General features: G+C 34.5%; 1 protein-coding gene across 4 annotated transcripts in view; it reads right to left on the minus strand.

The window, feature by feature from the left end:
• The window catches only part of Col24a1 (collagen type XXIV alpha 1 chain), a 313,236-nt gene that overhangs the window by 214,508 nt on the left and 74,737 nt on the right, over positions 1-23,991 (minus strand). For all 4 annotated transcript variants that reach the window (XM_021255434.2, XM_004841343.4, XM_021255435.2 and 1 more), the window contains exons 14-19: positions 10,742-10,795; positions 9,708-9,752; positions 3,802-3,855; positions 3,664-3,708; positions 3,378-3,431; positions 3,089-3,142 (exon numbers count right to left, since the gene is read on the minus strand). In XM_021255434.2, coding sequence (XP_021111093.1) covers positions 3,089-3,142; positions 3,378-3,431; positions 3,664-3,708; positions 3,802-3,855; positions 9,708-9,752; positions 10,742-10,795 — 306 coding nt within the window. The remainder of the gene's footprint in view (positions 1-3,088; positions 3,143-3,377; positions 3,432-3,663; positions 3,709-3,801; positions 3,856-9,707; positions 9,753-10,741; positions 10,796-23,991) is intronic.

Raw genomic sequence — 23,991 nt, forward strand, 5'->3', positions numbered from 1 at the left:
AATTCTAAAAATGACAAGCAACTCTTGGGGGGGGGTTCTCACTGCTGCCCTCTAGTGGCAAAAGTCAATTAAGACACTAACTTTACAAGCATCAAGGAAAATAGCCTTTGGTTTTAGAAAAGCTGATTATCAACCAAATACAGTATTTATGAACATAAATTGTGGAGTAATTGTTTATGTCCCTCATAGTAATTTTTGTTTTCCAAAACTTCAATTGCAAGTTTGCTAAATATCAATTTTCCTTATAAAACTGAATTTTCAAGTAATGTAGAGAATGAAGTAATATTAAGTAAACCTCTATGAATGACAGAAACTTCTAGCTTAAAAATAGAAAGGACATAAAAATTGTCTTTGTTTTATCCATTACAAGGAAAAAGTATTTCCGAACAATTTATTTGTTAGTTTTCTCTACTTTTTGAATACTTACAGAAAAAAAAGCTTTATTATTCTAGAATCTACAACCTTTCCAGATCAGGATATTGTTACATTTGGGAAACATTCTATTTGTAACAATTTAGATCCATTTGGAATCTATATCACTACTATCAAAATCGTAAATGCCAGAAAATCAAAAGTAGGACATATAAAAGAGAAAAAGCATCTTATGACTTTAGCATTCTTTCTGCGGTAGTAAACAAATGCTTTAGATAGGCACTGATTTGAATAATTGAGTGTGGGAGTTGGTTTCTTAATAAGATAATGAATTCTGCATAAGCAACTTATCATCAAATAGGGGTCTTCTTACTAACTAGGGAAGGTTTCCAGATCGAGCATCTTTTGTATTAATAAGATACAAATAATAAATAAATAAGGTAAGAGATCAAAGACAAGGTAATCTCACTAATATTAACTAATGAGTCCCTATCTTGTTCTCAGCTCAAACTATGCATTTTTTAAAGTTCTGACAAAACTAATAAAAATGATCGATTATCGCCCACCAAAAGTAATCCCTGCTGATATTAAAAATATTATTTTGTTAGAGTACTGCAAAAAGTTTTAAAATGAAGGAGTAAAGCCTCATTTTCACCATCTCTTGTCCCCTGCCCTAAAAGAACTTCATTAGCATCTCTTGTGATTTGTATTAGGAAGAATATGACAATATATTAAAAGTAAAATAAAGCTCTCTGTCTTTATTTTAACTTGGCCTAAAGAAATATGGGCAATAACTATTACTAAGAAAGAAAAATATCATAGAGTCAGAGCTACAACATGATATTGTCTTACTTTCATTTTAAACATGTTTTAAACTGGACACCATGGTGATTAAATGCCCAAAATTATACCAGGTCAAGTGCCAGAGGTGGGACTAGAATCCAAGTCTCTATTTCTAAGACTGTTTTTCCCCCCACAAAACATGTTATCAGTATAAAATGAATTAAAGGGTAAATAACATTAAAGCAAATTGCCTAATGTAAGCACAATATTTGACTCTAATTTTCTCAAGAAATTAATCACAAAGCATGAGATAATATTTGTATCTTTTATTAGTATCAGGCTTAGATAGTATGTTATATCATTTCCTCTTATAATTATCAAAGGGTTAAAAAAACCTTCATATTATAAAAACATGACAATAAAAATGTTAGGGTCTTACTTTGCCAATCATTGCTGATGTCGGAAGTCCTTACTATATAGTTTAAAATCAACCTTGAAAAATGTAAGCTGTTAGCTTTGTAACCTGTTATCATGCCCTATTTATGCACTTTGGAGTTTCTGAGATTCAACTTTAGACCACACAGCTAGGGTGCATGGCTGAGTGATTAACACCCACGTAAAGCCCGGGGTGAAAAATAAGTAAAAGGAAAAGTCACCACCACCAGCATGTCATCAAACAGCTACATACCAAAAATCGTTCTTTGGATTAAGTCATCTCTGCAACTGAAAGCTGTGTTTAATATTCTGTCACTACTAGAAGTCACGATGAATAGGTGCCTAAAATAGTAAAATTTAATACTGCTTCTTGAGGTGCAACAATAAGCAATTCTGAGATGAGAGGGTGCAGTTAGAGGGGGCACAATAGATTGTTCAGGAAAATAACATTTTAATTTTTTTTTTTTTTTTGGTACCGGGGATCGAACTCAGGACCTTGCACTTGCGTGGCAGGTGCCGGAACCACTGAGCTAAATCCCTGGATTAAATATGTATTTTAATTATGTCTGATTTTTCTATCTATAGTCACCTTTACCATCAGAGAGTTGTAATCAATATTAGGATCTTAAAAGAATCATAAAATATTAAACTATAAGACAGTATGGCAGAGTGAATAAGAGCCTTAGCTTTTACAGAGCTCGTACAGAATTTTCTAGGTAGCCACAAACTATTAATGGGACCTTGGGTAGGTTATTTAACACTCTGTGTTTCAATATCCTTAAGTACAAAATAGGAATGATAATAGTACTAACTTCATAGGATCATAGTATTGAATTAAATGTATCATCCCTAGAGTACTGCTTTGTACTTCATAGATGCTCTAAATGTTAGCTACAATAATAAATATTATTATTAACACTCAGATATATGTCTGACTCATGCTTTAAACATTTTATTTAAATGATTCTAATTAGTAATTTTAGTCTTATAGGGGTTTTCTGTTAATTACAATATAAGGAACTTTCTTTATTTTAACTAATTGATGGATAAAGGTTAGAAAAGGACAGAGAATTATAATATTTAGGCCCACAGCAGAGCGAGATGTGCTGTTTTTCAGAGTGTTTCTTTAAGGAAACTGATATTTGGAAAAATAGAAATATTATTTAGGATGTTTTACATTTTCTGGCTTAAAATTCCATTGCTAAATTTAAGTACTATCTGTAATAGATCATTGGGAGGAATAACATAACCAAGATCTTTAGGGCTCAAAGAAACCTGGCTTTGGTTTGTGGTGGGAAAGGGTCCAAAAGTCTCTGGAGTGTGAGTTGAAAACTTGAAGAGTGAAGTTAGCTATAGTCTAAAATCAAAGACAGAAAATGCCAGACTAGTAGGTTTATATCCTACTTCTTATATCCTACTAACTTTGACAAGTGTCTAGGCTCATAGGGTGGCAGGCACTCTGTTAATGATAAATAACAAAGTAAAAGCTCAAACCTACTGAAGATCCTGGCTTTCCCCTTATCCCTGGTGGTCCTGGCAAACCAACAGTGCCCTGAGAGAAGAGAACAGTAAAGAGAAAAGAAAGCTATTACATCACAAAAAGCAAATATACTTCCATTTGAAAAATACTAAAATATCCATGAAAGAATTCTTAATGTTTCAAACAAGAATTTAAAATCACATTGATACCATATCCTTATAAAATGCATGGTTAAAATAACAGATATTCCTTTCTTTTGAATTTATACTTTTTAATGTTTACACTAAATTAATAGTCTAAAAGTTACCTTGTCTCCAGGATACCCTGGTTCTCCTTGCTCTCCTGCACTGCCTTGTTCTCCCTAGGGAGTAAAATTTCATACAAAGACATATACACATTATACACCTGGCAATATAAGGAAGTAAATATTAATTATGTACCTCTCCTTCCCACTTCTAAAAACTAATATATCTTATAGTACAAATTACTCCCTACAAATAAAAACAAAATATTTTATAAGTTCTGCTACTGAAAGAAAGTAAGACAAATATGGTAAGAAATGATCTCTATGATAATGTTAATATTTAAATCACCTTATCACCTTTGATTCCAGGTAGTCCCTTACTTCCTAAAAGGCCCTAAAAAAATTGAAAAGGTTTTATTTTGTGACATCATGGAAAGAATAAAGGGAAATATTCATTATGCAAATATCCATTTTAAAAATAGCATACCATTGGGCCAGGAATTCCAGAAGGTCCAATTGGTCCCACAGGGCCAACATTGCCCTGCAAATCAGTAAGAAAGACAGATCACATTAAGTGTTCACTAGGACTAGAAAGAACATGTGGTAAAATTAAGTAATAAATTAATGGATCCAGAGTAGTTCATCTCACTAAGCTTCCACATGTGACTTGTTCTTCAACTTCTTTTCCTTTCCAAATGTATAAATAATATCAATCTTAAACTTTTGTGAAATCCACCCTTTTTCTTGGAGCCTTTTTGTATTGGTCTAGTACATGAAGAGCTTCTCCTTTTTTGAGTTACTGTACTATTTACTGTCCATTACATTCATGTTGCAATATTTATCCAAATAAGAAATATCCTACAGAAATATTTTAGTATCATGCTCCCAGGAAGTATCCAATAAATACTTGATTGTCTCAGATTTTTATTTCATACATGTATTCAGCAAATACTTATTGTGCTGTTATGTGGTGCCAGGCATTGTAGTGAATTGATTTGATGATTTGATATTTTTAAAATGAGAACATCTACCATGATTTTTAGGAATAAATTGAATAGAGAACAAAAAGCTCTAGTCTTCTGGGCTAATCTCATTTGTTCATTGTTTAATAATTATTGCACATGGTGTGTAGCAGACACTGTAGCAGTGTTGAAGAAACAGAGCTGAAAGCTTTAGTTTATCATCAAGGTTCTCAATTTAGTGCTCCAGTTCTCAAAAACAGAACTACTACTATTGTCCCCTTCAAGTTAGAGACATAAAAATATTCCTTCAACATGTCACTTTAGAAAACAAAGGACAACAGCAACAACTAGGGTATTTGAAAGAAAAAACACTCCTTGATTGTTTGGAGAGGAGTTATAATTTCTATGGCTTTAAGACCTCATTTTCAATCCTTCTGTCACTATCTTTCGGTAATGGCTTCTTGTCATTATTTTTCACCCTAAAAGTTGGTTTAAATCTCTTTATGGTTTTCAAATGTTAAAAAAACTTTTAAATTTGTATTTGTAGCCAGGTGCGGGTGGCACACACCTGTAGTTCCCGCTGCTTTGGAAGCAGAAGCAGGACGACGGCTTGTGCCCAAGGGTTCAAGGCCAGCCTGGACCCTGGACAACAGTGAGACATAAACCCAAAAGAAAAAAATTGTTTTCATGAAATGCTGAAAATATTATTCCTCTTTGTTTGAATCCAGATTTCTTAGGCTAATATCTAAGGCCCTATCATGCTTCCACCAACCTTTCCAGTCTCCTCTCCTTGTATTTGTTCTTCCTCCTTCCTCCACTTCTCCCTCCAAAGACTACAGTCTCCCTGTAATGAACTCCTTTCCACTTTCTGACCATGCTCTCCCTTATCTTGTGCTCTGAGCTTGAAGGTATGTACAGTAACCAGCACCATCCTTCTACTGTACTACTAACTATAATATACTTGACTTTTTGCTATCTTCCTAATTTGCATTTTGTGAGAGCAGAAGTATGTTTTCATTCAATTTTTAAAAATTTCTCAGATTCTATATAATAACTAGCACATAATAGTTTTGAAATAAAGTGTGGAATAAATATTCAAGGAATTAATTAACTTAAATAATAAAATTCCAAACCAATTTCTGTCTCCCAACCTAATACTGCTTCCCTCTCCCTCGACCTGTCCTGTCCCCTTTTCTGAGATGAGCCTCACTTGTTTGCTTAAGATGGTCCTAAGATCATGGATTTAAGTGATCCTCTAGTCTCAGCTTCCCAAATAGCTGGGATTACAGGCACACACTATCAAGCCCACCTGGATAACAAGAGCATTCTTCATAGTCCACATTCATATAATACAAAATTCAGAATGGAAAACATGACATCTTTTTATGTGGATGAATCGTAAAGTCTGTGAAATGTAACTAAGACAAATTATTTTCAACATGTTCAATCCTGAAATATATGGCTCTGTCAGAGACAAAGGGTAATACTTTCCAACTTAATGAATATGGAATATCAATATGTCATTGGTTATAACTTGAAATTCTGTCAATAGGAAATAGTTATGACTACAGTGGCTAGTTTATCCAAAGTTCATAGCTTTAAAGCTTATGGTAGGTTTTAAAAAATAAATATTTGTTTGGAAATTATGCACAAAAATCCATGTAAATATGGAAAGAAAATTTTTATAAACAAAAAAGTCCATCATTTTGTGCTACTGTTTTTTCCATGGACAATATAATATTCTTAAATTCTGTTTCGGTGACAAAATCTTAAATTTTGTTTCAGTGTTTAATCTGAAATTTTTTAAATGAATGTACTTTATTTATACAATATCCCATTATACTTTTTAATGACTCTAAAAGGAAAAATATCCTAAAATATTAAGTACTGGGAGATATAAAAATATATGTAATAAAGAACTTAGTAAAGTAGGAAATTATAAAGTAAAAATTGAATGGTAAGGTATAGAAAAGAAATTTCCAAGAAATGTCAAGCACATTGTAGCACACCACACAAGTTGTGTGGGAAATCCTTATTCTGAAAAGCTACGGCCTTCTGAAAGCGAGCCATTATACCTAAAGGACAGTATTCAGCCCATAAAAGAAACCTGCAGGCTCTTCAGCTTTCCCTACCTAACACACTCCTCTTTTATGAGAAAATGAAACAGATGCATAGCAGCTTAGTTGAGGGTCCCTAGAACATAGCACCAGAGGCAAAACTATAAATATAGAGAAATGTTGAGTTAAACTGAGCCAAAGAAATAGACCCAAAACATAGGTACTTTATATTAAAAACAGCAGCCAATTACTAATAGTTCATATGAGTATATTCTGAAAAGGAATTGGGGTTCAACACTGAGCTTTTCATCTGTCCCCGCCATAGTCACAGGTGCTAATCACTATCATTAGTGTAATTAATAAAGCTAATTTTAACAACTGACTCTGTGGGAAGAAATAATGCATATAAAACAATAGCATCTCTTACCAGAAACTCTCTGCTGAAAGGAACAGCTGAGAGGTCAGACAGAAGATGCAGTTTGGGGCAAGCACACTGTCTATGCACTTAAAAGGTTTTCATCACCGATCCCAATCATTTTCAAAACCTCATTTCATTCTGCCCCCAACTCCCCTGCTTTCTAGTATATGAACCCACTACTCTCTGTTTCCCACACGGTTGTGTTTTTCTCCACCTTCTGTGCATCTGAAGACTGCATTCTTCAGCCGCAAGAGCTGTTTTCCAGTTTTCACCCCACTCTACTGATGCACTACAGGACACAGTTTTAAAAATAATCATCTCCTTTATACAGCCTACTCTGATGCCCTACAGCAACACAAATCATTACTTTCTCGGGAGCTTGACACTGTTCCACTACAGCAATAATCACAATGTAGGACATTGATTATTTTTCCTTCACAAATAAGAATTTTGACGTGTTTATATTTTTAGGCCTAGCATCTAAGGTTTGGTGTTTGACATATAGTTAAGTGTTTACATAACTTTAAAAATTAATGAATGTAAAATGAAAGTAGTAGTACCCGCTCTGTCTACAACTGACTGAGGAGCAAATGAGACAAGTATGTAAAACTACTTTTAAAAGTACAAAGTGCCATCTTTATCAGTATGGATGAGATGAGGATTACAAAAATGTTTGCTAGTATCTTGTAGAACCTTCTCATTGACTGAAGAGTATGTGAAAAAAGAGGAAGGATAGTTTTTGTTTTTATTGAGCACTATTATATGCTTGGCACTGTGCTAAATCTTGGAGCTGAAAGATGAATAAAAGTCTTTTTTTTTAAAGTAACTATAGTAAATGATAGCTGTTAATCTGTTTCACTACAGCAACTATTTTATTATCTACATGTATTTCATAACATCATGTTGCAAATCTCAAATATATACAACAAAATTCATCTTACAAAATCAAATAAAACTATAAGGGAGTTAAGCAGAAAAGTAGATTGTTGTACGTAGACAAATGTGCAAAATCCTTGAGTAGGGCGCTGCAAAGCATCTGAAGAATGAGGGGCTGTACTAGTGCACAGAGTAGCGCCTCAAGGCGCAAATAAGAGCCAGACCAGCCTGGACAGCCTGAGCTATCATTAAGAACTTGATGCTTAACGGAAAAAAAAAAAAAAAGAACCAAGATGCATTATGTAAAGGTACAATTCCCAATGAGAAATGTAATTGTGCTGTATACCTACAATGTACCAATAAAAGAATTTAAATAAATAAAGAAAGAAAGAACTTGATGCTTAACAGAAGAATAGTAACAGAAGCCTTTTAGCTAATCAACTCTATGTTATTACCTTAAATGAAGAATTTATAAAAAGCATCTTTGTGTCTAACTCCCTTCATTTACTTGGTTTCTCTACACATTGACAAGGATTGACCACTACCTACAGTTTCAGCTCTAGTTCTTAAGTTTGGAGAAAATAAACAAACTTGTTCATTTCCCCTTTACATGGAGCTTCTCATAAAAAAACTAAAGATAAAAGGCAGGCAATGTACACTTTAAGGTAGTATAAGTTTTAAGGAGGTAGTATAGCACAATATTTAGAATTTTGCATTCTGGATTTAAATCTGGACTTAAGTACTATATTCATAACCTAAGTGGTCCTGGGTTGTTCTGAGAATTAAATGACAACAATTGTAGCTAGTACTGAGAAAATAATAAATTTGATGTGCTTTTGCTAATTTTTCAATCACCACGACTTCTAATGCTATTATCAAGTAAGAGAAAGGTTTAGATGTCTTGAAGGCTCTTAGGTTCCTTGATTCTAACTCCTGTTTTTATGTCATCCCAAGATGTCAAGTTAAAACTTGTTAGGCTGGCTAGTTTTACCTCAGTTGCTCTAAGAACTAAACTCTCAACTTATTCATTTGATCAAGTTGTCACCTTGTGCTTTGGTGACACAGGTAAGAGGAATAATATTAAAATTGAAATCAGAAGACCTGTGTTCAAAGTCAGTCATCACTTATATCATAAAATTCTGGAGATTTTACTACCCATTTTACAGCACACTCAATTGATTTTTAAGAAAAGTATTATTTCTGTTACTGGTCACATCCCACTTTCGTATAGATACAGGTAGTTTGTTTTGAAGATTCCATCCTTACTAAGCTACTTGTATTTCATAAATGTATGTCAATCCTGTCTTCTACTCAACTGAATGATAAAGCATACAGCTTTAAATTTACATAAAATGTCTGCAATTCATATCCCTCCCTGAATGATAAACCTGGCTGAGAGAAATACGTTTATTAAGGTATACTGCAATTAGCAGTATGTTCAATGAATAATCTAAAATTTATCAGAAGGTTATATATCTAGACTGCAATGCTTCAGCCCCCACAGCTGTGCTTTACCTGCATCAGAAAAGCCAATGAAACTCGGTTGAATTTTCAAAAAATGAATGAACAAATAACCACTTATACATTAGTGTAATAAATTATGTATTAAAATGTTTACTGTCATTGGTGTAGTCTAACGCCTACCTTTGTTGAAGATGGCTTTCCTAACCATTTATTCAATTTTATTCTATAAACTAAAGGCTACAGTTACCATGTGCTTTTGCTCATGTCTGTCTCTCTCCAAACATGATGGTATAGAAGACTCTCTCAAAAGAAGTGGCTGTTCTGTGTTCTATACTTTTGAGAGAATTGAATCTTGACTAAGATCCTTTAATGAAACAGGCCTAAACATATACATACATATAAATCTATGGAAATCAATTATTTTATCTTATCATAAAATATGATTTCTATTACTAGTCTAATTTTTATATCTGGCTGAAAAACACACTTGAGCAGAGTTGATATCCAACAGTGACACAAAAACTTCTTATTTTTCTAGGTTTTAAAAACACACCCAGCAAATATAAATTATACAATAAAATATTTCATAAGAATGATAATATTTAGAGATACTCACTCTAAGCCCTGGAAACCCAGGAGGCCCAATGCCACCTACGAGGCCCTATTGTAAAAGGAATACACAAAATTCATTAAATATAATTCATAACTATTAAAGATATTTTCTGAAGATTAAGGCAAAAGTTTGTAGGAAAGAATATCTCAAATTTTACCTTCTACTACAGCTAAATTCTGAACCTTCCCTACTCTTACACATCTTTCTGTGAAGTGCAAATCTGTAGAGGCTCTTTATATTCTTCCAAAGTCTCTTGGCTCTATGCTTTTGCATTCTATATGACTATCATCTACCCTAAGATGCAGAATTCTTTATTCTTTGTATGTACTTGGTAAAGGAAGTAAATACGATCAATAATTAACATTAGATATAACCAACCTATATATTATATGAAAAGATAAGTCACATCACAATATGTCAAAGTCACAGTATTTATATGGCACAGGGTATGGGAATAGTATACCTCCTGTTTTGCATTTCAGATTATTTTGAAACAAAGACATAGTATAAATTATGAAGAACTTAAGCCAATAAACTAAAAACATTCAGTATACTCTTAAATTTAAAGACTCAAAATGCTCTTCAAGAAGCATTATTCTATCATAATATGATTAAACTAATTTTAGAATGGTAACTCTTTCCTAAATTGAATGTCAACAATCCTAAATTGAATATCAACGTTTGAATAATCCCAAAGCAGAAGACTTCTCTATAAAACATTAAGAACTAAGATGGATAAATGATAGGTCTGAGAGCACACATTTTACATGAGACTGGTTAGTATCTTCATGTGGATTGTGTATCTTTAATATTTTATTTAAGCTTGTAAAAATAATTTTGATAACTGTATTTTGATGGAGTTAACTCAAAATATCTTTTGCTTATTTTATATGTTGAAAATCACAAATTAGAATGTATAGTGATAGGAAAACTGGATGACAGCACTTATTCACAAATATGATAATATGAATGGCAAGGGCAAGTGATATGAGGGAATGTGTGATGCTAAAATGCAAGGTTGAGCACAATGTACTCACGGGACTGCCATCAAGTCCAGGAGGGCCTCTGTCCCCAAAGTCACCTGGGTAACCCTGGCAATGAGAAAGAGAAAGCTTATTATATATAAAGGACTTATTTTTAATTCTGCTTTCTAATTTAAAAATTTAGTAATAGAAAACATATATTGTCTAATTTTTTTAAACTTGTGTGTCTCATTTATTTTACTTAAGATTATAGCCTCTAGGTGCATCCATTTACATAAAAATGACTTAAGTTTATCCTTCTTTATGGCAGAGAAGTACTCTACAGTATATAAATACCACATTTTCTTTATCCATTCATCTGTTGATGGGTTTATGGGCTGTTTACAAGATTTAGCTGTTATAAATTGTGCTGCTATAAACATGGATAGGCATATATCACTGTGGTATGATTCTTTTAACTCTTTCAGGAAGATACTCAAAAGGGGCACAACTGGGTCAAGGGGAAACTCCAGTTTTAGTTTTTTGAGGAATCACCACGCTGATTTCCATAGTGATTGTACCAGTTTACACTCTCACCAAGAGTGGAGAAGGGTTCCTTTTTCTCCACATCCTTGCCACCATTTGTTATTGGTTGATTTCTTGATGATAGCCATTCTTTCTGGAGTGAGATGGAATTTCAGTGTTGTTTTAATTTATGTTTCTGGAATGACCAGTGATGTTGAACCTTTTTCATATATTTATTTTCTGTTTGTATTTCTTCATCTGAGAAATGTCTCTTCATTTCAGACACCCATTTTTGGTTTTTAGGTTTTTAATTTGAGGGGTCTGATTTTTTTGAGCTCTCTATATAGTCTAGATGTTAGTGCTTTGTCTGAGGAGTAGCTGGTAAAAATTTTTTCCCATTCTGTGGGTTGTCTCTTCACTCTATTTGTGGTTTCTTTTGCTGTGCTAAAGCTTTTCTAATACTACATGGTCGCAGTTATTGATTGTACTATTTCCTGTGCAATCAGGATTTTGTTCATAAAGTCTTTGTCTACATCTATGTCTTCAAGAGTTTTACCTATTCTATCTTCCACCAAATTAAGTGTTTCTGTTTTTTTATTTAAATCTTTGATCCATTTTGATTTTAGTTTAGTGTATAGTGAGAGAAATGGATATAGGTTTAGTGTTTGGGATGTGGAAAGCCAGTTTTCCAGAATCGTTTATTAAAGAGGTTATCTTTCTTCCAGTGAAGGTGTTTGACCCCTTTTCAAAGATTAGGTAGCTGAGTGTGGTTGGATTTGTTTTACCATCTTCTATTCTGTTACATTGATCTTCAGGTCTATTTCTTTGCCAGTACCGCACTGTTTTTATCACTTCAGCATTATAGTATAACTTCAAATTGGGAATTATGATACCCCTTGTCTTGCCCTTCTTGCTTGGAATTGCTGTTGCTATTCTAGGTCTTCTAGTTCCACATAAATTTTAGGGTTGTTTTCTCTAATTCTGTGAGGTATGTATGCTATTGGTATTTTGATTGGGATTGCATTAAATCTGTATAACAGTTTTGGAAGTATGGCCATGTTCACTGTATTGGTTCTGTCTGTACAAGAACAGGGCTATCTTTCCATTTTCTGATAACTTCTTCAATCTCCTTTTTCAGAGTACTGTAGTTTTAAATGTATAGGTCTTTTTAAGTTTTTGCCTTACATTTCACTAACTTTGAGTACATTTCTATGTTTTATAAAAATTATTTTGCTTGACACATAATATATACAGAAAGTTAAATAGAAGATAACAATGTGTTCATCATTATACAAAGAATCACTGAGTCACACAGAATATAACCAAGATTTGTGTATGACCAGTTCATTAATTATCTCTGTTATTTCACATTGCTCCTATACTTCCACCACAGAGAATTTTAAGTACTTAATATGTGCTAAGGGTTTTATACATAGTATTATATATACATATTTCATCTTCACAACAGGTTTATTCATTAGCTACTAATATCCTCTCTTTGTAGTTGAGAGAATTGAAGCACTTGTACAATGTTAGACCACTAAAAAGGGAGAGGACTGAGATTTGTATAGTAAACTGATTCTAGAGTCTATGCTCTTTCTATTTGACTACAGTGAACATTTCAACTTATCATTCCAAGATCTAGTGTGTACAAGCGAGAGTCCTTTACATACAGTTTTATTGGGAAAGACATAATTCATATAAACAATGAAAATGTAAAAATGTGTTACCACTGAAAATTAAAGCTTTCCAAATACCTATTGAAAATTCTATATTGTAAAATTATGAAGGGTAGCAAAGTAAGAATTTCTCATGATAAATTCTATTGTAAAATAAATCAATACTCAATTACTCTTTCTTTATACACTAAACTTTTTCCCTAAAGATTTACCATTGGATTTTCAACTTTTAAGCTCACTTTTGAAAAACCTACTCTAAAATAGCAAAATAAGACTATTATAAGCATTTCAATAATATCTATTTTAAAATTATAAGAACAAAAATAAAAGTAAATCATTAGATTCTTATATCTTTATTTTGGAAAGCAAGTGCTAGATGCTATACGTTTAACAGGCTGTCAAAAATCATTGGTTCTCCAATACAAGTGTAAATGAGTTAAGTTAAAAAGATTAGCTTAACATCAGGAAGGAAATGGATGATGTTTGTAATACATAGGTAACTCACACAGAAAGCACAATTTCTCTTATTCTGTAATGAGAAGATAATGCAAAAACCATCTGTGTAGTTAAACATATTTTAGCCATACCCCTTTCAAAGTCAGTTGAAGTTTAAATAGGCAGTTTGCTTTCATTGTCCTTGGAAGTCAAAGTCTGTTGTCAACAAACTTACAAATCTGCAATACATCATTCTATTCAGACTGAGCTAATATAGATATTTGAAATTATTTATGATGTACAGGTAATGGAAAAAGAAGAGCAAAAGTACTGCAATAGAATCAAAACACTAAAGATTATTGACTTTTTTAGACAGATCATAAGGCTTTCCAAAAAACTCAGTGAAATAATTTAGAATGGGAGACATATGGTATGACTGACTTAACGTAAAATGGCTAAAATAGGCAAATCCATGGAGATACACAGGGCTGGTGATGTAAGAAAAAGAATGCTGAGTGACTGCTAATAAGCACTGTGTTTCTTTTTAGGATGATGAAAATGTTTTAAAACAGTGTGATGGCTCCATAGCTCTGTGAATATATAAAAAACTAACAAATCATACATTTTAAAAAGAAATTTTATGGTGTATGAATTTTATCTTGATAAAGTTGTGGTTTAAAAAGCAAAGAATTAATCATACTAGGAAGACGCTGAATCACCCCGCTGCAGACAGGCAGGTCTGCCCATGCCCTACCGAGGTCCTGAGTCGCACAGCACCTGCCGAATTAGCCCACTGCAGACAGGGAGGTCTGTGCATGCCCTACCGAGGTCCTGAGTTGCGCGGAAGACACCGAATCACCCCGCTGCAGACAGGCAGCCACCTGGTTCCACACTACAAAGACGCAGAGGACACCAGACCACCAGACCAAGGTACCGAGTCCCGATGTTCCTGGCCCAGAGGTAGGGGCTTCTGAGCCATCGTCCCACTGCTCCTGGTCCAGAGGAAGGGGCTTCCTGGTCACCATCCCTCCCGCTGCTCCCAGCCCAGAGGAAAGGGCTTTTGGGCCACCTTCTGTCCTGCTGCTCCTGGACCAGAGGAAGGGGCTTCCGGGCCATCATCCCTCCCGCTGCTCCCAGACCACAGGAAAGGACTTTTGGGTCACCATCCCTATCGCTGCTCCTGGGCCCTGTCCCACCTCACCCAGCTCAGAGGAGGTAATCCATGCAGGTGCTAACAGCCCCCCACCCCAGTCAAAATGAGAAAACACATAAATAAGTCTCAAAACCAGACTTCCAGATCACCTACAGCAACCCCAAAGGGAAATGAGATGGAACACTCTGATACTCAACCACCTGGACCCACTGAACTGGCAACAAAAGGGGATCTGGAAAAAATGAAATCAGAAATAATTTCTCAGGTAACAGGAGAAATTGTGCCCCTAGTGCAAGACATGATTAATACATCTAGAGAGGAGCTCAGGAACATGATGGAATCCCAACATAACAAACAAATGGAATCCATAAAACAGATGCAAATAGATTTCCAGGACACGAAAAACTCCATTGAAAGTCTACACAGCAGAATGAGCCAATGTGAGGACAGAATTTCAGATATAGAAGATAAGATTGCAATTAGTGACGAGGAAAAGAAAAATGGCTTCAAAATTAAAAGGGAACATGAGAAATTAATCCAGCAGCTGCTAGATGATGCAAAGAAGAATAACATAAGACTGATTGGGCTCAATGAAGAAACAGGAGAGAGTGGAGATGACATAAAAAAAATCTCTTCACAGAAATAATGGCAGAAAACTTCCCAAACAGGGGAAAAGAGCTTGACATACAGATAAGTGAGGCATATAGGACTCCAAATAGCCTTGATCAAAAAAAAATCTACACATAGGCATATAATTGTTAAGATTCCAGAAACACAACAGGAGAACAAAGTTCTCCAAGCAGTCAGAGAAAAGAAACAAATCACATACAAAGGAAAGCCCATCAGAATCACAGCAGACTTCTCAACACAAACCATCAAGGCAAGAAGAGCTTGGAGTGACATATTCCAAGCCCTAAAAGAAAACAGCCTCCAACCCAGATTGATGTACCCTGCAAAACTATCTTTCAAAATGGATGGAGAAGTAAGATACTTTCATGACAAAGAGCATCTTAGGAACTTCCTGAATACCAAACCAGCACTCCAAAGAATTTTACACAATATCCTAGGAACAGACATTGAGGATCACAACCCCAGGAAGCAAAGCAGAATGAACCCATCTGGCATGACAAGAAATTAAATGTAAAGGGGGAGAGCCCAACAAAAAGAAAAAGTCATGGCAAGAACAAGTCAATACATTTCAGTTATAACCATCAATGTTAATGGTCTCAATTCACCAATCAAAAGAAATAGACTGGCAGAATGGGTCAAGAAGCACAATCCAACAATATGCTGCATACAAGAAACACACTTCATTCAAAAGGAAACTCATAGACTGAAAGTTAAAGGGTAGAAAACAATACTCCATGTGACAGGAACCTGAAAAAAAGCAGGAGTAGCTATCCTCTTTGCAGATCAAGTAGATTTCAAACCAACACTGATTAAGAGAGGTGAAGAAGGACACTACATTCCTGTAAAGGGAAGAATCCAAGAGGAAGAGATGACAATCATAAATATCTATGCACCAAACACTAGTGCACCCAACTATATAAAACAAATACTAATGGACATGAAAAGTCATATATGCACTAATACAATTGTAGTGGGGGACCTCAACACCCCACTGTCACAAATGGATAGATCAACTGGACTAAAAATAAGTAATGAAATACTAGAACTCAATTGAACTCTTGAACAAATGAACTTAACAGATGTTTACAGAGTCTTCCACCCCACAAAATCAGAATACACATTCTTCTCAGCTGCACATGGGTCATTCTCAAAAATAGACCATGTACTCACACATAGAACAGGTTTAAGTAAGTGCAAAGGAATGGAAGTTGTCCCCTGTATATTATCAGACCATAGTGCAATGAAATTGGAAATCCATAGCAAAATAAATTCAAAAAATTTCATAAACATGTGGAAATTGAACAACACACTTCTGAATAACCAATGGGTCACAGAGGAAATTAAAGAAGAAATCAGACAGTTCCTTCAATTAAATGACAATGACAATGCAACATATCAGAATCTATGAGACACAATGAAAGCAGTCTTATGAGGGAAATTCATAGCAGTGAATACGCATATTAGGAAAACAGAACGAGCCCAGTTAAACAACCTGATGCTGAACCTCAAGCTTCTAGAAAAAGAAGAGCAGGACAACCCCAAAGCTCATACAAGGGAGGAAATTATAAAGATCAGAGGAGGAATCAATGCAATGGAGACAAAAAGAATGATACAAAAAATCAATGAAGTCAAGAGTTGGTTCTTCAAAAGAATCAACAAAATTGACAAACCCTTAGCCAACCTTGTCAGAAAAAGGAAAGAAAAGGCCCAAATCCATGCAATTAGGAATGAAAAGGGTGAAATTACAACAGACCCAGCAGAAATCCAGAGGATCATCAATACCTACTTCCAGAACCTATACACCAATAAGATGGACAACACAGAAGAAATGGACAGATTCCTAGATACATATGAATTACCAAAGTTGAACGAAGAAGACCTAAAAATTCTGAACAACCCAATATCAACCAATGAAATTGAAAATGTAATTAAAAACTTATCAACTAAGAAAAGCCTGGGCCCTGATGACTTCACTGCTGAATTCTACAAGACATTTAGAGAGGAACTGCTGCCACTACTGTTTAAACTCTTCAATGAAATTGAAAGGGAAGTAATACTCCCAAATTCATTCCTGGAAGCAAGCATCACCTTGATCCCCAAAGCAGAGAAAGACCCAACTGAAAAAGAGAACTATAGGCCAATCTCACTAATGAACATAGATGCAAAAATCCTTAATAAGATAATGGCAAACAGAATGCAGAAGATCATCAATAAGATCATACACCCTGATCAAGTGGGATTCATCCCAGGGAAGCAGGGATGGTTCAATATATGAAAATCAATCAATGTAATACACTATATCAACAGAGCCAAGGACAAAAACCATATGATTATCTCCATAGATGCAGAAAAAACATTTGACAAAATCCAACATGCATTTATGATAAAAACCCTACAAAAAATTGGAATAGATTGTCTCTACCTCAAACTGATAGAAGCCATCTATGAAAAACCAACAGCCAATATCACACCAAATGGTCAAAAACTGAAATCCTTCACACTAAAATCAGGAGCAAGACAAGGATGTCCACTATCACCACTCTTGTTCAATATAGTTGTGGAAACATTAGCCACAGCAATTAGACAAGAGAAAGAAATAAAAGGAATAAAGATAGGAAATGAAGAAGTCAAATTGTCATTCTTTGCAGATGACATGATACTCTATGTAGAAGACCCCAAGAACCCCACCAAAGGTCTTCTAGACTTAATAACCAAATTCAGTCAAGTAGCTGGTTACAAGGTCAACACACAAAAATCAATAGTTTTCCTCTACACCAATGAGAGACCCACCGAGAGAGAAATAGGGCAAATAATTCCTTTCACAATAGCATCCAAAAAACTGAAATACCTAGGAATCATCCTAACAAAAGAAATCAAAGACCTCTTCTCTGAAAACTATGGCACTCTGAAAAGAGAGATTGAAGATGATATCAGAAAATGGACAGACATCCCCTGCTCCTGGGTAGGAAGGATTAATATAGTGAAAATGGCCATACTTCCAAAACTGCTATATAGATTTAATGCAATTCCAATTGAGATCCCAGCAGCATACTTCATAGACCTCGAGAAAACAATTCAAAAATTCATTTGGAACAAGAAGAGACCCAGAATAGCAAAAGCAATTCTAGGTAACAGAGACATGGCAGGGGGTATCCCAATCCCCAACCTGCAACTCTACTACAAAGCTACTGTGATAAAAACAGCATGGTACTGGCAAAGAAACAGACCTGAGGACCAGTGGAACAGATTAGAAGATGCAGAAACTATGCCAGACACACTCAGCCATCTCATCTTCGATAAAGGAGCCAAACACCCTCACTGGAGGAAAGATAGCCTCTTTAATAAATGGTGCTGGAAAAATTGGGCTTCAACTTGCCAAAGATTAAAACTAGACCTGCATCTCTCACCATGCACTAAACTAAAATCAAAATGGATTAAAGATCTAAATATTAAAATAGAAACTCTGAACCAGTTGGAACAGAGGTTAGGTAGAACCCTTGAAGCCATCGGTGTAGGAAAAGATTTTATGAACAAAACCTCAGTTGCCCGTGCACTAGCACAAACAATCAACAAATGGGATCTCTTCTTATTAAAAGGCTTCTGCACAGCAAGAGAAACCACCAGCAGTGTGAAAAGACAACCCACAATGTGGGAAAAAATCTTCACCTGCTCTTCCTCAGACAAAGGTCTACTATCTCAAATCTATAAAGAACTTCAAAAGATCAGAACTCCCAAATTTAAAGACCCAATCTGAAAATGGGCATCTCAAATGAACAGACATTTCTCAGACAAAGAAGTAGAAATAGCAAATAAATACATGAAAAAATGTTCAACATCACTGGTCATTCAAAAGTTGCAAACGAAAACAACACTGAGATTCCACTTCACTCCAGAAAGAATGGCTGCTATCATGAAACCCACCAATAACAAATGCTGGTGGGGCTGTGGGGAAAGAGGAACCCTGCTCCACTGCTGGTGGGAGTGTAGACTGCTGCAAACACTGTGGAAATCAGTATGGAGATACCTCAAAGAACTAGGACTGCAAGGCCCATTTGACCCCGCTATTCCACTGCTGGGGATCTTCCCCAAAGAATTAAAAGAATCATACCACAGTGATATATGTGCACCCATGTTCATAGCAGCACAGTTTGTAATAGCTAAAACTTGGAAACAGCCCAAATGCCTATCAACTGGAGACTGGATAAAGAAAATATGTTTTTTTTTTAATAAAATGGAGTATTACTCAGCCATAAAAAATGAGAAATTAGAGACATTTATAGCTAAGTGGATGCACATTGAGGCAATACTCTTAAGTGAAATAAATAGGACACACATGTGTAAATACCGAATAGTTTCTCTGGCGTGAGAAATTGAAAGTGTAAATAAGGACTAAAATGTATAATAGGTAATGTGAAATAGGAAGAAAAGGGGCAAAGTGGAAGGAAGTGGGAGGGCTAGAGGAAAGGATAGAAGGGAATGGGATTAATATGAGAAAATGGAAAAATAGGAACAAAATCTTTGTAAATAGGGAGGACTGGAGGCGTTGAAGGGAGGGCTGGGGAAGGGTGAAAAATAAGAACCAAGAGAGACTGTGTAAAGGTGCAAATTTCCAATGATGAATGTCATTATATTGTATACCTAAAATGTCCCAATGATTAGAATGAATAATCGATAATGTAAAATAGGAAGAAAATGTCCAAAGGGGTAGGGGTAGTGGGAGGGGCAGGGGAAAGGAAAGAAGGGAAAGGAAAAATGCTGAGAAATGGAAAAAATGGAAATAAAGTCTTTGTAAATAGGGAAGGGTGGAGGGCGTGAAGGGAGGGCTAGGAATGGGGAAAATATTTTTAAAAAATTTTAAAAAACCCCATTCTATAAAGGGAACCAGATTACCGAAAACCTTCTTGGGGACTTGGTCAGGACTGCCTAGGTGTGCTACTTAGGACTCACTGCCCTCTCTAACCCATTCAATGCCTCAGCTTCCCACAAAGTTTGTGATTTCTCTCTACCTGGGAGAGAGAAAATGAAGAGGAAAGAAAGGTGAGAACTGTGATCAGTACTTTACTCATTAAAAACCTGTATCTTCTACAAGCAACACACAAATAATAAAGACTTGTTAATTTTAACTTCCTGTTTTTCTTCTGGTAGTTCAACAGCATGTATTAGTTGTTCATCTTGATATTGCCCCTGAAACAATTTAGGTGAACTAATATCTGCTTTAAATTTTTTATGTATTATTTTTCTTCTCAGTTTATTATACATTCATTTCCTTTTTAATTATCCAATATAAGTAAAAATAATTTATTAGTTTTTATTCTATTTACAGGTTGATCATCATATCTTAAATTTTGAAATAATTTCCATGAAATTTAGACACTTGTATTATGAAATATTATAAAGTTAACACCATAAAACTTTAAATTTGGCCATATATTGGATATATAATATTTTCTTCAAAAGAAAATCATTCTAATGCTTTATATTGTTGAGTATTTCATTGCTTGTTAATTGTTTATTCAAGTATTATTTTAATTCTATTAACCGCCTTACTCAAGTTTATTTTTTAATGTAGATGAGGTTCTGTAGTCTTATAATGAAGAATCTAAATGTTTATAGGCACATATCTTCATTGCCAAAAATTTATCTTAATGATTTGTTGGAAATAAAACAGTTTGCCTTCAGTCTTAGAATACACAAGGAAGTTTCTACATTTTCTCTACTTGAAAGAATTTACTACAAAATAAAATATTGTCTGTCACATTCACCTAATGGAATATTGTAATTATTAATTTAACTCAAATTTTTCTTTCTTAGAAATACCCTCACACTACCAAATGATGTAATGGCCATTTTCCAGGATTAACATCAAGTAGAGATAGGAAATTTGCAGAATTTTCCTCTTTATTGCCCACTGAAATTTTTATTAATTTTCATCTTCTAATAAGCATGACAGAATTGCTTCTATATTATGTTTAGTTCTGGTTTTTACATTTTGTTTTATCCTGACATAAAGTTTTATAATATAAAAATTATGATATTTCAGGGATTTCATCTGATTTCGTCAAGTTTCAAATAATTTTCTCATTTATTTCTGTAGATCAATATGATGGACTGAATCTAAAATGATACTGAGTGATTTCTGCTTCCTAGAGTGTTCACACTTTGAATCACATCCTTCCTTTGGGTGTGGGTAGCACCTATAACTCTTTGTCTAACAAACATCATATAGCAAAAGTGATTGGGCTGTCAGTGCTATAATCATATTACACCATGTAACTATCTGTCTTAACAGCTGAAACTCGAGACTTCCTGCCTGCTTGATGATGTAAGCAGCTGTATCGGAGAAACCCATGTGGCAAGGACCTTGAGTGACCTCTAGGAACCGACAGTCTATGATACTTGAGGGTGGGCTTACAGCCAAGAGTCAGCAAAGAGCTAGGGCTCTACGTTCTCCAATCTCAATGAAATAACTTCTCACACCTGAATGAGTTTGAAGTGAACTTTTCCTCAAGCCTCCAGATGATAATGCAATCCAACTGACACTTAGATTGGTGCCTAATGATTATAAATAGGTACTGTTTGAAGTTGCTGAGTTTGTAGTATTAGGTAGATAGCAATTGAAATAGAAAACTAATTAAATGTATAATTAAATCCTCTTTAAATAGAGAATATGTAAAGTCTTATTTGCAAATTTTACTGTAGGTAATGCTCAATTTAAGTCTATTCATACTTTTTTCTAATTTTGAAAAATTTAAAGATCTACTGGTATTTTATTGCAAGTTTAATTAATGAATACCAAAATTAAATATATTAAAAGTTTTATGTTTACCTTTACATTTTTTGAGTTAATACCATTACATATTTATATTTTTAAAACATTCTCATCGTAGTACTTCATGACTGGTTGTCAATGCAAAGAATTTTTACCATGCTTCATATATTTGTGCTAACATAAATTTAAGAACATTATTGTTTAATACAAAATATTTCTGTCTCCAAGTGAAACTATTGGAAATAACACATTCATACTGCTACCTCTGGAACCACAAATCACAACAAGATGAGAAGCAGGAAAATAGTCTTAAATTATCAGGAAACGGTATTTCATCATGCAAAACTGCATTCATGCTGAGAAGAATATTAGATAACTAATTTATCTTTCCCCTTACTGCCTGATCAAATCTTCATCACAACCTCACCACAATTTCTGTCTTCAATGGCAGGAATGGTACCTTCTACATACCTTATGGTATTAAGATACGAAGATACAGGCAAAAAAGATGTGAGGCCTAAAGGAAATTAAACTGGTATCTAGCCTCAGTGATGGACTCCAGTGATCTATACTTCCTAGTACTCATGTTCATGTGTGGCTCCTCACATCTTGAATCATGGCTGACCAACAAAAGATAGAAGGGACAGGGTATGACTTATGAGACTATATTGTAAGAGATTCTCTATGCACTTCCTCTTCACACTCAGGGTAAGGGAGCAAAAATCATGTTTTAAAGATACTCAGGCAGCCCTTGAGTGGAGGAAGGCAAGCCTTCCATTCAGAGTTAGCACCAACTTAGTCAGCCAGTAAGTAAGCTACCATAAAAGCAGATCCTACATGCCCAGTTAAGCCTTTAGATGACTGTAGCTCCAGCCAAAATCTTGAGTATAACTGGCTATGCCAGTAAGCCACTAACTCATGGAAATTAAGAAATTATATATATTTATTCAGTTCTCATTCACTTGAAGCAACTTGTCACATGATTACAGATAACCAATACATAGTAACAAGAAATACAGGGCATGCTATGCCAGTGCTGAGTGCTAGATCCTGAATGATATGGGCATTCTCTATATGTTTATTGTATTTGTTTGTGATATGCAGGGTTTTCAAAAGTGTAGAGTCCAGAGTAAGTTTCTCTCTCGCCGGAGCCTAATGATGGTACTGGTATCAAACATGGTAGCTATCAAACACTAAACCCAAAGAAAATATATTAGATTTGTTTTGCTGGCATATATAGGTGGGGTTAACATTTTAGATCACTCAGAGATACTATATTTGGTAGTGTACTTAAATGTCTTTGAACAATGGAAAATTTCTTAGGGCTCTTTTCCTAGTTTTACAAACGATCAGGAGAATATTTTTCTAGCTCTAAAAGTGTTATTTTCATAGCTCTACAAAGAAATTACAAAAAATAATGCATATAAAAAGATTAGGAAAATATGAAGCCCAAAAGACTCATCAACTAGTAATAATGACTACAATAACAAAATTTTTTAAAAAGTAAAATCAATACAAATTTCTTGTGGAGAACATATTCTTGTTTTTCTAGAATAAGGTTTAAAAACAACATATTCAATGTAAAGGAGAGGTAAATAAAAATTATCATTAAACACTGGTAATAAAAATACACTCAAAATAAATTTTATTTGAAAAGTATACTAAGCATGACTGAACTTAATAGAAATACATTTTTTTCCAAGACTAAGCAATGAAAAGAGATACAGAAATGGTAAAATCTATGTATTACTTCCACACATTCCATACATCAATGTATATTACCAAAAATACTGGTATTTTAAAATCCTTCAAAAATGAAACAAGCCTGGCATGGTGGCACATGCCTGTAATCCCACCATTTGAGAGGCTGAGGCAGGAGATCATCGGAGTTCGAGGCCAGCCTGGGCTACACAGTGAATTCAAGGCCAGTCTGAACTGCATAGTGAAACTCTGTCTCAAAAATAAATAAACAAACAAACAAACTAATAAATAAATAAAACTTCACTGCCTGGTCGATAATATTATTTTAAAAAATGAAACAAGACCACTGTAGGAGAAAGCTATAGTGTGAAAGGTACTGTGATGATTCATTCTTCTTTTCCTCGCTACAGCTAGGACAATTTGATCCACACTT

Source organism: Heterocephalus glaber, unplaced genomic scaffold (assembly GCF_053883595.1).
Source record: "Heterocephalus glaber isolate CG9 unplaced genomic scaffold, H.glaber_assembly_v1.0 deba00001442, whole genome shotgun sequence".
In the NCBI taxonomy this organism is placed as follows: Eukaryota; Metazoa; Chordata; class Mammalia; order Rodentia; family Bathyergidae; genus Heterocephalus; species Heterocephalus glaber.